This window comes from Drosophila sulfurigaster, chromosome 4 (assembly GCF_023558435.1).
Source record: "Drosophila sulfurigaster albostrigata strain 15112-1811.04 chromosome 4, ASM2355843v2, whole genome shotgun sequence".
Lineage (NCBI taxonomy): Eukaryota > Metazoa > Arthropoda > Insecta > Diptera > Drosophilidae > Drosophila > Drosophila sulfurigaster.
The window spans coordinates 784857-800113 of record NC_084884.1 but is presented as its reverse complement, the minus strand read 5'-3'; the positions used below and the strand labels follow the sequence as shown (position 1 = coordinate 800113).

Sequence of the window (15257 nt, the reverse complement as noted above, 5' to 3'; positions counted from 1 at the left end):
TCGACAATTTTTATCTGATCACAAACTTTTGGGATGACAAAGACTGTAGATATTATTGAATGTCATAAAATTGGACTCTATCTTTAAAATTACGCTTGTTATCTAGGTTTGTTAAGTTGTGAGGACGGTAGTGTTCAAAAATTTGCACACGGGTACAATCATTCCTTATATTTGGAGTTGTTGATATGCTTAAAAATTTTGACACTGTAATTTATTTAATTTCAATTTAATTAGCTCCATTTGGAATCAATATTTTTAGCGACAATAGTCGCAAAGAATAAAGATGCTTGTATGCTGAGAATATGAAGTTTGATCAATTTCATGCAATAAGTGTATAAGGAAGACAAACGAATTTTGTCATTATGACCTTTTCAATTTTTATTAATGTTAGTAGTTTGTAAAACTTGTCAACTGTGTAATGTAAAATGCTTAACAGAATACAAGAAAATTGCTCTATTTTTAAAATCTGAATTTAAGCAAAAGTTATTTTTGTAATTTGTTTGAAATATCATTATATAACTATTACATAATAAATAATCTTTCAATGTCACAAAAGGAAAACTCTGAGCATGTGCAACAGAAGACCTACTCTATGCGCAACCCTCGCTTGCCGATGTATGTATGTATGTATGTATGTACATAAACACCAACTGGGGTGACTATAATGTAAAACGGGTTCGGATTTGCGACATTTATAAGCTGCCTGCGTTTGCGTATATTTTCAGAGATTATATGCATCTGTCTGCGAACTAGAACACCCGCAGTAAATCATTATTAAATTAAATTGTATTAGAAATGACTGTCAGTGTTGTTGAGCCGATGCTTCACTTAAATTACTAACATCTCTTTTGATTTGGTTCATATATAACGAGCATTTATTTCCAGAGTCTAAAACACACATAAACATTCAGTTTGATGTAAGCTAGTGGACTGTGTGGATGTCGTGGGTGCGTTTTTAAAAATTTGTTGGAATAATTAAAATTTAAAATCTAGAGTAACCAAAGTTCCCTGTGCTTCTATAATCGAGGTCCGGTGTTGTATTCTTTTATTTTTATAAAATGCAGATGATTTGCTGCTAAACATGGAATTATTTGAAACCTAATAATACGTTCATTTTAAATATGCTTATCAGTTCATAAAGCACCACTAATGTGCGCTTCTCTGCTTAAAAAAGAGTTTGTGATTTTTACTCACCTACTATATTTATATAGTTATCTATTGATACGTTAAAATTATTCATCCTTAAAACTTTGCAATATATTTTAAACATCATTAAAACAAGTAAGAAAGTTACAGTCGAGTGTGCGCCCAACCCATTTTAAGTAGAAGCAAAATATTGCGGCATTAATTTTAAAATATACCAAAATAAAAACAGCAAAAATACTAAAAATTATGTCAAATGGTATATTGATATGGGACTACATTCAAGATATATTATACCGTGCAAAATTTGCCAGCCAAAGTTACCCGTTTTCAACCATATTTACAAGAAAAATTCTGATAATGAATATGTAGTTTATGGTGAGGGAGAAGCCTCTCTCATCCTGTTACATACATTTCCTGTAGTCACAAAGTATAAAAAATCGCATGCCACTTGGAGATTTATTAATTTAAAATTAAACGAAAAGAAATGTAATTAATTTAAAATAAATCAGATTCTTCTTCGTTAGGAAACTATTCATTTAGCGACCGTGTTTATGACTGACCTTACAAAGTCAGACAGAAAAAGAAGTCAAAGAGAGATTAAGAATCGCTTAATGTTAAAAATAAACGCTAGTTACAATGATACAACAAATAAGTAATGTTAAAAATAAACGCTAGTTACAATGATACAACAAACAAGTAAGAAAGTTACAGTCGAGTGTACTCGACTGTGAGATACCTGCTACCCATTTTGAATAAAAGAAATATATTTTGTGGTATTTTTCCCAAAATATACCGATTGTACTGCAAAAATACTCAAAAATACCAAATGGTATATTTGGTATATCGATATTGAAGTAGGTGTATTTGCCCATACAAAAGTATTTCTTTAATAACTTCGACAATTTTTCAGGAATCATAACTACTATTGAAATTATTGTATATACCAAAATTCGCAACTCAAGCTTTAAAAGTACGCTTGTTATTAGTTTTTTTATTTGTGGGAGCGGAAGTGGGCGTGGCAAAGATTTGAAACAAACTTGATCTGCGTGCAAACATAACAAATTATAGCTTTATCTCTTATAGTCTCTGAGATCCAGTGTTTCATACGGACGGGCGGACAGACAGACAGACGGACATGGCTAGATCGCCTCGGCTGTTGACGCTGATATATAGTAATATATATACTTTATAGGGTCGGAGAGGCCTCCTTCTACCTGTTACATACATTTCCTGCCGGCACAAAGTTATAATACCCTTCTACCCTATGGGTAGCGGGTATAAAAACTAGGTTTATTTTCTACCAAACGATGATACGCAAAAGACTATTATTATTATTTTTATGTTTTTCTGTAATTTATTTAAATGTAGTAATTTCTCAAAAATTATATTATTCAAAAGTTGTAAGTATACAAAACATTGTTAAGCAATAATTAGCAAATTGTTTACACCACTTGAAAAGGACACTTTAGCTGAAATCCACTTAAAAATATTCCAATCTTTTTCCATTTTTTAAATTAAATTACTTAAATTATAAATTAATAATATGTTATATTAAAAAAAACAAGAGTTTTAAATATTTAAACTTTTTTTCTGTAAAATTTCACACATTTGGACCGGAAGGCAAGCATAAAATTTTTACAAAGAATTGCTGACCATACACTTGACGTGTTAGCCATCACATTCTCAATAATATTCAAGTCTGGCGAATAGACAGCTTAATAATTTCACGTTTTGGTTCGCCATTAAAATATCCGGCCCGTATGTGAAGGGGTATTGTCATGCTAGAGTATTAATGAATGTTGAAACAAATTTAAGCGCACAGGTGTAATAATAATAATAAAATGGCCGACCACACTATAATACTATACTCTCAGCACTGCTGGGCGACTTTTAAAATGTAGTGGTTCTCTTCGAAGATCGTTAAATTAATAGTCGTAACCATCGAAACCCTCCATATAAAAATGAAAAGACAACTCGTCGCCACGTTGATTTTTAGTCTCTTCAGGTGTTGACCATTATCTATAACACGCTGCATGGTTGTCAAATTTGCCTTAACGTTGCATTTTTCTATTTATATGTATATTTAAAGAATAATACCACAATATTTGGCTTTTATTAAAATAGGTACCGGGTATCTCACAGCCGAACACACTCGACTGTAGTTTTCATACTTGTTTTTTTTTTGGTAGTTTGACAGTAGATACCCCAAAATCCTTAGAATTGGTCTGTGTCACTCAACTAGAGCCTTATTTCATAATTTTTGATGCAAATATGTATTTATATAGAACATTTTGAGTACTCACAGATAGACGACAGTATAAACATAAACAACGAATATAAACATACAAAAGACGAAATTTCTACAAAATAATATGTCGATTAATTGTGGAATTGATAGTGATGGAGGAGGAGATAGACATGTGCACTGTCAAATCGAGATGAGTAAAATTGTATGTCCTAAGAACTTAACTCCAGGATTATCTGCAAAAACATTACAGAAACAAACACAAATCAACAAGTAAGTCATGTAAAAAATACAAAAATACCGAAATTTATCTATCGTTTCATTCACTATCAACTTGGTACTTGGTATTTCATTATCAAAAGTTTTTCCAGCAACTTAAATAAAACAAAATAAATTTTCAAATCTATTTATATCGGGGAAATAAAAACTTCTTTTTGTGTTGAAAATGTCAGAATTTGGCGATATCAAAGATTATTAAAGATAAAAACAAACGACTCACGAGGTGAAAAATAATAAACTTAAGACCCATATTTCTTTTAAATATTGTATTTTAAAACAAAGAGTATATGATCAATTTATTAAAAAATGATTACTGGTCTAAAAACTAAGCACTAATAATTATTAATGAGTATAAAAATAAAAATCATAAAAACAGAATCATTATTCCTTGTCATTGCCAGTAATTGTAATTTGAATGCCACAACAAAAACATTGGGTTTCGGTGTAACCACAAAATATGTTTACCACTTTGGTTTAAACGGATAATGATGAATTAAATAGTAATTTATATGTTTCAAAATTTATTGAGGCTGGGATTTTCGCTTAAAAGAACGGTTTAACCTTTAACTTTAGTAATTACCCTCCTTCTTGCATTCTCGCCTAATATACAAATTTCTCCCAGATAGCCACAGTTCAACTTCCAGACCGCGGAAGTTGGAGCTCGAAATTGATTTTATCTTATCTGTCGTTGGATTAGCGATTGGGTTGGGAAATGTGTGGCGTTTCCCATATTTGTGCTACAAAAATGGAGGTGGCGCGTTTATACTTCCCTACATCATTACATTATTCTTAGCTGGCATTCCAATGTTTTTCATGGAACTAGCACTTGGCCAAATGTTAACCATCGGTGGATTGGGGGTATTTAAAATTGCACCAATTTTCAAAGGTATGTGACATTTTAATTTAAGAAATATATAAATTTTGTTTTGTCTTAAATATAATGCTAATTGTTGTGACATGCGTGTCTCCCTCACGTCACATCGTTGTTTCACGCATAACCACGAATTTAAAATATCCATTTATGAGGTTTCATTAGAACTAACATGTCACTGTAAGGAATCTTAACTTCTTTTAAACCAGGGGTGCTTAATCTATGACTCTTGATGCTACTTTTCTTTATGCATAGGTATATGTACATACATAAGAAAATACATATGTATATTTGTGTGTATGTAGATATGATGCCCATTACATTGGCCAAAATACCAACAATTTTGTCTTCTCCACATCGGCAAAATACAAAGAAAAAATTGGCAAATATTTTCTAATTCTGATAGATCGACATACGCCATTGGCATCGACAATAACCTACACGTTTATATATAATTCTAAAGGCTCCTTTGGCTAAGCATTTTTTATGGAAAGGAAAAGGAAATGTTTATCTTTGTATACGTACCTTATATACTATATTTTCCAAGAAAGAATACATGTTAGTGAAATACAGTCTACCCATATTGAATAAAATATACCAAATTAATACCGCTAAAATACTGAATTATATCAAAGGGTATTCTTCGAGCTAGCGAAAAAATTATAGCTCTATCTCTTATAGTCTTTGAGATCAGGTGTTCATACGGACAGACAGACAGACGGACATGGCTAGATCGTCTCGACTGTTGACGCTGATCAAGAATATATATGTATATATATATTTTATAGGGTCGGAGATGCCTCTTTCTACCTGTTACATACATTTCCTGCCGGCGCAAAATAAAAATACCCTATGGGTAGCGGGTAAAATATATGCGTACCTTAATAAAAATTAAAAAAGTTATTCAAAGGGAACTGTCGCAAACAGTCAGCATATTTCTTAATATTTTATCATGTAGTAAATTTACAAGAATTCCATCAAATTTCCATAGGAATTGGTTATGCTGCAGCCGTTATGTCCTGCTGGATGAATGTGTATTACATTGTTATATTGGCTTGGGCTGTATTTTATTTCTTCATGTCGATGCGAGCGGGTATGTTTTACTATTCAAAGTTTCAAATCATTAAAAAACAAAAATATTTGAACATTTCAGATGTACCATGGCGTACATGCAACAATTGGTGGAATACAATAAATTGTGTCAATCAGTACGAACGAAAAAATTTACTTTGTTGGGATAAAATCGTTAATGGCACTACTAACAAAGTTTGCAATGTAGCTGCCACGAATATTTCATCTTTGGAGCTTACGGATCCAGTTAAGGAATTTTGGCAGTAAGTAGAAATTACATTATAGGTAAAGAGCTGTTCCCATCATAATATATATTTCACAAGCTCCATTAATTTTAGCGTGACCTTTTTAGCAACCTTTCTGTCCCTGAACTTGTCACTGAAATGGTAAAAAACAAAAATTTATATTTAAGCAGATGAAATTACATTTATTGCTTATTTCTATAGAGACAATATCCCATGAACATATTAATGCAACTTAAATTTTTTTTAAAATATCCTTATTTATATTTGTGTTCACTTAGCTGGTAAAAGTGCAGAGTAATAGGTAGTCCACTTCTTCGTCTGTGGCACAACTAATTTGACATCCACATACATACATAAATTCCAGTATCGGAGAATCGATTCGCTTTACATTTTTTTTGTGCTTGGGACAGCGAAATGACGCCGAAAAATTTTTTCTCGGCCGTTTTTATATAAAATTGCGCGGAAAACACGATTTCGCTTATCTGGGAACAACACCTAAGATTGATTAAATCTCAAGACTCAAGCATTTGTAAAAGTTTGTAGATATAGACAACAAAAACCTAAAAATTGCTTATTAGACAGCGGTGCTACAATACCGTTGTATATAATCGTTAATTACGAGTTTCATAGCGAGTACTCTTTGTTATTTTTAGGCGCCGGGCTCTACAAATATCTTCTGGAATTGAGGAAATAGGCAGCATTCGTTGGGAACTCGCAGGTACTCTTCTACTTGTTTGGATATTATGCTATTTTTGTATTTGGAAAGGCGTCAAATGGACAGGAAAAGTGGTCTATTTTACCGCACTATTCCCATATGTACTACTAACCATTTTATTAATTCGCGGGATTACGCTACCCGGTGCGTTGGAGGGTATTAAGTTTTATATTATTCCAAACTTTTCAAAACTTTCCCATTCCGAGGTGCGTTTGATATGAAATATAAATAAAATCAATTAATCATTGAGATATTTAAAGGTCTGGATCGACGCGGTTACACAAATTTTCTTTTCTTATGGACTGGGACTGGGAACATTAGTGGCTCTTGGCAGCTACAATAAGTTTACTAATAATGTATATAAGTAAGAACATCAGGTTTTAAATTTTAAAATATTAGTTCTTAAAATCGATATTTTTAAATCTAGGGACGCATTAATTGTTTGCACTGTAAACTCAAGTACAAGCATGTTTGCTGGTTTTGTGATTTTTTCGGTTATTGGATTCATGGCGCATGAACAAGAAAGGCCAGTGGCAGAAGTGGCAGCATCAGGTTCGTATATTGAATTTAAGTTTACAAATATCCAGGTATGATCATTTATTTAAATAATTTACAAATAATTTGTAAATCCCATTCTTATAATTTTTTTATTTTTAGTAATTACGGTTACGTGAGTAGTTTACTTATAGTATTTGGGCTTAGCAGTCAATTACATGAAGAATCAAGTCAAAGTTGTACATTTTGTATGTAATTGGCTTGCTTTGTTGTTTTAAAAATTCATTCATATACTGCATATGGCTTGTTCTTTTTTCCGATGGTTATGTGCATTTCATATGATCGTGAATTTATTTCTAATTAATAGTGTCATGGAAGATTCATAAGTTGGCTGAAGTGTTACCACTAATCGTTTGGAGTTGTGAAATTAAATAAAGCGTTTGTTAAATGCAAAAGAGATATATGTATATAATATGGTTTGCTTCATAATGCACCAATGTTTATTTATATTATATACATTTTCCTTTAAATATATACATAAAATTGATTTCCCTTAATATAAAGCATTCATCAGGTTATTTTCCTCAATAATCCATCATTCCTGAACATTAGTTTTGCATTCAGCAAAAATTTCACACTCAAAAATGTAAGATTATATTGGTATCACAATAAAATATCATATAATCAAATTACTGATATTTATCAGCGAACAGTTTTTGCTATTCCGCCGGGTTCACATTGTGCAAATAGTTAATTGAATAACTGAAAAGTTAAATTTTGATCTGCTTGTAATATTTATATAAAATGTATTGATTTAGTAACATTAATTATTAATTGAATGAACTACATAACATTGATATAATTCAAAATGTCAAACTGAACTGAATTCTGATCGATCATAAAAATGTTATAATTTCTGATCAGTACTATTAGTCCGGTCCGTTTTATTGTTTTATTTTAATATAATACGAAGTACGAGTGTTTTCCATGAAAAAAAACAATAATAGAATAGCATCTTGCATACATGATAAGAGCCGCGACTTTCAAATAGACGTATGTATGACAAAAGTATATATGTGTTGTAAAATATATATTTTTTCTATTAAATCTTAATTTACATGTTATTTTTTTTGTTTTTGTTTTATTTGGTTTCTTTAGGACCTGGATTAGCTTTTCTTGTATACCCCTCAGCAGTGTTGCAGCTTCCAGGATCTCCAATGTGGTCTTGTCTTTTCTTTTTATGCTTCTTCTAATTGGTTTAGACTCGCAGTTCTGCACTATGGAAGGCTTTATTACCGCTATCATAGATGAGTGGCCACAGCTATTAAGAAAACGCAAAGAGATTTTTATAGCTGTAGTGTGTTTATTGAGCTATTTAGTTGGATTGACCTGTATAACACAAGTGAGTTTTTCCTTTATATTTTATTCACCAAACCTATGTACTTATTTTAAGCGCGTTTCGCTAACACTCTGAATGGACAGGTTCTAGAAGAAGACACCTCCGACCCGACATTCTTGATCAACGACAACAGACGAGACGATCTAGTAATAGCCGTCTGTCCGTATGAACACCTAGATCTCAAAGATTAAAAGATATAGAGATATAACTCGTTATGTGCGCACGCAGATCACGTTTGTTTCAAATTTTTGCACGCTTACTTCCGCCCACGCAAATTGACAAAACTCAAATAACAAGCGAACAACAAACTGGTATACTTTGGTATATTTATAATGCAACGCTGTTGTACTTTTATTCATTATTAAGGTTAGCGGGCATCTCACAGTCGAACACACTCGACTGTAGCTTTCTTTACTTGTTTATTATTGTGTGTACCATAAATCGAAACACTAGCTTTAAGATTACACATGCTCAATTCGATTTTTTTCAAATAAAGTTAAAACAGTACGGTATTTTTCTCATAATATACCAAATTAATAACCGAAAAAAATACTAAAATTGTCTGAAGGCAAAACCTTGATCTGCGCAACATAACAAGTTCTGTCGAAACAAATTAAATCTCTATACAAAAGTTATAATACCCTCTCACAAAGTAATAATGTTGTATTAAAATTTTTCGAGTACGATTTGTACTCTTTTGGAGTACCAAGCGGCTAGTGTGTTCAAGTACTTGTGCTGCACAACTACTACCTACGTACGCTATTAAATAATAAACTATCTTGCTTTTTTAATCACTTTTTCTTAGGGTGGAATGTATATTTTTCAAATTTTGGATTCGTATGCTGTTAGTGGCTTCTGTCTGCTATGGCTGATATTTTTCGAATGTGTTTCAATATCATGGTGCTATGGCGTTGATCGCTTTTACGATGGTATTAAAGACATGATTGGATATTATCCGACTGTGTGGTGGAAGTTTTGCTGGTGTGTAACAACGCCGCTTATATGTTTGGTAAGATTGTAATTACAAAACAACAATCTAAATATAAATTATTAAATTGTATAATGTCTAATCTAAAATTTTTCCAGGGAGTATTCTTATTTAATATAGTGCAATGGACGCCAATTAAATATCTAGACTATAATTATCCATGGTGGGCACATGCATTTGGCTGGTTCACAGCATTGTCGTCGATGCTATATATTCCGGCATATATGATTTGGTTGTGGAAACGAACGCCTGGCGACCTATGCGATGTAAGATTTAACTTAATCCTCTAGTACCTACAACCTGTATGGGAACTAAAGAGTTCATTCTATAGCATAATTGTCTGATAGGAATAGAAATAGTTTTAAATATTGTAGTATTAGTGCTAACAAAAGAATTAAGTCTTTATACAATTTCCTTTAGCGAAAACTCTATTTAGCTGGCCCATCCTACAAACGACATCCATTTTGGTATGCATGAAAACCAAATCGAGTGGCCGGATAAAAACTATTATCTTTTTATTTATATGAATACAAAAATTTTAAAATATTTAATATAATTTATTTTAACGAATATTACAGAAAATTCGGTCGATTGTTCGAATTGAAGAAGATATTCCACGATTACGTGAGAAAATGCAGAGGGAAGCCATTGCAAAGGAAATTGATGCGGCTTAAATGTAATTATTTAAGTAATTTTAGAAATATTTTAACATCCCTGCAAAGTGATTCTGCAGTTACAGTTATAGAAATAAATTTCGATTCTATTGTGTTCTTATCTTAAAGCCAGAAGAGAAATAATGATAAGCATTTCGAATATACATAATTATGATAATTTTAATTTTTGAATTGTAAGTTGAAATATTTTTAATTAGTATAGAAAACTTTTTACTGTATACTATTGTAAAATATTTTGGCTTGAAGAAAACAAGTACCTAACGATTATTATCACTGGTAAACGATTTTAGCACAAATAACAAATTAATAATTTAATTAATTTAATCAAATTTATGATTGTCTGTTTCTGGTTATCTATTGATTTATTGTTATGTCAATGGCTTATTAGAAAGTAAACATATTTGTTAAATCTAGAATCTACTTATTAATAATAAATTAATAATCTTTAATGTATGCCTATATTGTGCTCGCAGGACTTTATCGTAGTCAATTTGTAAAAATTTAGACGTTAACTGTTTGTGTCAATTAGTTTTATTTTTTATATGCAAAAAAAAAATATATATATATATATAATTATGTTTTCGCGTAACGCGAAGGTTTATTTTATTATTATTATTAGTATTGCAGGATTAGCGGGTTACGCGTCTTGTTTGAGAAAAGTGTTTTTAAAACGAACTTTACAATATGTTGGGTTTGAACAATAAACTTCATATTGCGACTTAGAGCTAACATATGTGTAATGTTTTGTGTATGTGTTAGTGTTTTAATGCTGAGTCCCCAAATTGCAATGGAAAATTTTAAATGATCCTTGGACTTTGACAGTAGCGTGAAGTGGAACTTTTTGTTTGTGACGATTGGTCGCCGTCGCGCCGGGTTTTGTGTTTAGAATATGATCCTTATGAGGATAGGATAGGATCTTTTGGAGGATAGGGAATAATTACGAGAATGTGTCACGTACGAGAAATGAGTGTGGTGGTGGATATGTCATAATATTTGGCTAAGATCTTGTTTGCGATATTTATTGAAAGTACAAACTGGTGTTTCATGTTTTAATATAGTTGCAAAGCAATTGTCATTTATGATCTTATTTGAAATAGTTTTTCAAACAAAGTTGTAAATAAAATTTCCCTTCAATATTTTCACTAATGATCTGTCAATTTCTGTGGGTGACTTTTCTTCCTCTGTTTGTTTCTTCAAGTTTCTTGATATTACCCGTCTGTTTGAAAGGGTTCGTTGCTTTAGACTTTACTAACGGGGCTTGTCTAAATCTTGTATATACTTCAAAATTACTTATGTTTTTATTAAGGTGGTTTATTTGATTTACTTTGTTTTCTTGTGAATTATACTCAGGAGTTCCTGCATAAATAAAAATGTCTGATGGGGTTCTATTAGTAGATTTATGCTTTGTTTAATGATAATAGGTATATAAAATTGTTTTAAATTTTGTTAATTTGTTTTCTACATCATCATCATTCTTATTATTCGTAACTCTTCATTTATTGTTTTATAGAACCTTTCTATGCCGGATATTCCAGTTTTGCTTGTGGTAATGTTAATTTTAATATTTTCTTCTTGTAACCGAATTTGAAAAGATGTACCTATAAAAGCAGAATCTTTATCTGCTTTTATCTCTAAGGGTTTTCCTATTTCATTGAGAACTTTTAAAAAGCACTTTTGGCTTCTAAGCAATCTCTGTTTTCAACTTCTATTAACGTTGCGAATTTCGGATTCACATCTATACAAGAAATAAATTGTTTTTATCGATCATATAGAAATCTATTACATATTTATCTCTAACGTTAAGAACTTCAGATGTTATTTCGACAGTGAGTTTTGTGTCTCTATGTTCAGTTTTAGCTACATTACAAACTTCACATTCATTAATTAAATTTTGTATTAATTTCTGATAGTCATAGTGATAGTAATAGTGTTTTTCTTTAAACCAATTAATTGTTTTTCAATTCCTGGATGTAAAAATTTTTATGTGTTTTCAATATTAACTCCTTGAATTATAAGTCAATTAATTTCAAACTTGTTTTCATTACTTTAGTTAAATTATTGAGACTTATTATTTCTAAATAAGCTCTTTGAAAAATTAGAAAATCTATTTCGTTTTTGATCGCATGTGATTAAAACTTTGAATTTTTCAAATGCTGACACATATGATTTAATATTTATAGTCTTTAATATTTATAGTTGCGTTTTTCTTTAATTTAAGTGTCATTGGCTTTGCAATGTTTGCAAAGTTGGGAATTTGCGGTAAAATCCGCATAAACCTAGAAATAATTTGATTTCTTTTGACGTTTTGGTATTGGAAAATCAACAATAACTTTGATTTTTTGGGTTTGGTTTTATGCCTTGCGTGGTAATTATATGAACAAACGAATTCTGTTTCCTTTTTCATAAACTCACATTTGTCAAGTTGAAATTTAGAATTGGCTTCTCGAAGCTTTGAAAAGACTTTAGAAAGAATAATTACAAGAGTTTTTGCAATTATTAAATTTCCGCTTTATTCGCGAACAAAGAGTAGACCTAATTGTTGTTGTAAGACGACGAAAACAAAACGATAAAGAAACGGCAAGAGTGATGACGCGCTGATGAGTTCTTGATTTTAAGCATTTATTTTTCTAAGTTAAGTTACACTAAGCCTAACTTAACTAGAGTGGCGAGGCGAGGCGAATTCGCTCAGAGAGCAAAGCGAAAGCTTTATTGCGCTCTCGCTTCGCCCTAATTCTAACAACTTCATTTGATACTTCATGCTCTTAAACTAATATAAATCAAATGCGCCATCAGTTGAAAAGGCGGTTTTGCAATTGAGTCGGGATCCATTTCAATTTTATGAAAGCCCTTTGCAAGATCGATCGTAGTAAAGTATTGGCATTTGCCTAATTTATCTAGAATCTCATCCATATTGGGTATGGGGAATTTGTCATCAATGGTTATTTCATTGAGATTCCTGTAGTCAATGACTAATCGGAATTTTTGTTTGCCTGAAGCGCTCATTTTTTAACAATCCAGATTGGTGAACAACAGGGGATTTAGATTTTCTAATTATACCCTGCTCTATCATCTCATTGATTTGTTTGTTGACCTCTTGATCATAAGCTTGTGGCCTCTTGTATATTGGATCTTCATGAATGCTTGATTGTACTAGTGAAAGTCAAATTGTCACTTTCCCTGTACTGAATGTCGCGAAATTCGTATAAAACCTTTTTTAATTTTTCCATTTCTTCTGCGTTGAGATGTTCTAACTGAATTCATTATACTCTTTAAGTTCATCTTCGATTGGGAAGTTGAAGGGTCTATCTTTTAGGTGTATTTGTATAGTCCTCTATATAAGTTTCTTCGGAATTTAGGACAAAGTCTACTAGGACCGAAAAATATATTTTCTGATAACTCAATGATGCCATTTATTGTTTGAAAACCGAAAATATTTTTTTTTATGAGATTTATTGAAGAACCTGTATCAATGATACATTTTAGGTTTACTTCATTCATTTTAATTTTTATATATGGAGAGTTTATTCTGCCCTTGGATCCGAGGCACTTTGATGAAAATTTTCACCATGTTTCATTTTAAAGTTACCCCTTTGGCTCTGTCTTTGTCATTTTACTGGTGGGTTAGGCCTACGGCTAGTTCAGATGTCCCATGAATAAAATATTATTCTGACTTTGAGCTTCTTTTAATTTTTGATTGAATTCGTGGTGAAGGTTCTAATTACTTTGATTTTGATTTGAATGGTTGTTTTGTGATTTGGAATTGGACGTATCATTTGAATGGAAATTATTTGGTGAATAATTTGCGTAGGATCTATTATTATTTCTGCGATTATTGTTTTCGCTTTTAGGGATATTTTGATTCTCATAAGATTCATAAATTCCCTCTGTTTGAGCAACTGCTCCACACACTTGCTTATTGTGGTGATATCATGCCTTGCTAAGGTCATGAACATATATCCTATCAGGTATTACATTCTTAGTAGTTGTTTTTAACGCGTTTGTGTACAATATTGTGGTACTGGGGTCGTTATCTAATGCTTATTACTGATTATATAAGATTTATGATCGAGTTTTTCGACAAACTTACCTAGACTTCCATTCCAGTTGGTGTTGTAGAGTCTTCGCAGCAATTCTTCATATGGTGTCTGGGTCTTAAATTCCTCGATTAGCGACGATCTTAGCAATATCCAGTTGTTGAATTGTGTAATTTGGGCTGTTCTCAAGGCTTCTCCGTCCAACTGCCTTTCAATAGCTCCGAATATTACGCTGTTTTGACGTACACAGCTTGTTGAGTATAGTGATAGAATGAAATCTATAAATGCTGATAAATTCTCAGCTCCATTTTCAAAAGCTGGCACATGTTTGATTTGGTTTAAGCACTGGCTCAATGTGCTTCCGAAAGTTCAACTGCCATTGTTGGTGGTTGTTAGTTCACACACACGTGGTTTTACTACGGGTTTTTTTGAGGTTTGTTATATCGAGTTCACAATGTTCGTTTGTTTAACCGTTTCGATAATACGCTCACGCAAGTAGCTTTTTTAGGCGGATATGTTTTGTAAAGTTCACAACATTATACGCGTTAACCTGACACTGTTAGAGTCCCTTAGCGGTCACGACTGTTTGTTGATTTACCACTGTTGTTAGCTGTAGTTAGCTCCAAATTTCCCTTTCCCGAAATTGAATAAAAACACTCGCGTTTTTTATTTTATACATATATTCGAAATTTGTCGGGTTGTTAGTTACAAAAACGCACAGAGAGGGGGTTATTGGGGGGTGACCGCTATTGAACAATTGTAGATCGATACTGAGAGGCAAAATGCCGATGGCATTTTGCAGAACTAGCGCCGGGCCCTTGCAAAGCTTGGCTCTGCGTCGGCAAGTTATGGGAGAGAGAAGTTGAGCGCACTGGATCTTGAGTGCTTTCTTACGCGTGAGCGCATTGCGGGTGAGCGAAAAGCATCGAGTCCTTTTGGTCGGCGGAACGGAGAGTGTGCCACTCACCTACAATGCACTCGTATCAACATTCGAACATTCCCCTTGCAATATTAGGATTGCAAAGAAAATCAGGTGCAAGTGCCCGACAGAAACCACCCGAGGGTGGAATTCTTTACAATGGAGAGTCTGCCTTG

The 15257-nt window shown here is 32.2% G+C and overlaps 1 protein-coding gene across 1 annotated transcript; it reads left to right on the top strand.

Annotated features, from left to right (window-relative positions):
- The first annotated feature begins 827 nt into the window (after positions 1–827).
- Positions 828–10727, top strand: LOC133846911 (sodium- and chloride-dependent GABA transporter 1). The gene is given in 13 exon segments (XM_062281624.1): positions 828–947; positions 3452–3664; positions 4293–4556; positions 5533–5634; positions 5695–5875; positions 6511–6778; positions 6833–6936; positions 7000–7124; positions 8226–8300; positions 8303–8469; positions 9272–9475; positions 9553–9720; positions 10033–10727. Coding segments are annotated over 11 exon segments (1572 nt in total). The 5' UTR covers positions 828–947; positions 3452–3664; positions 4293–4474; the 3' UTR covers positions 10129–10727.
- The last annotated feature ends 4530 nt before the right edge of the window (positions 10728–15257 follow it).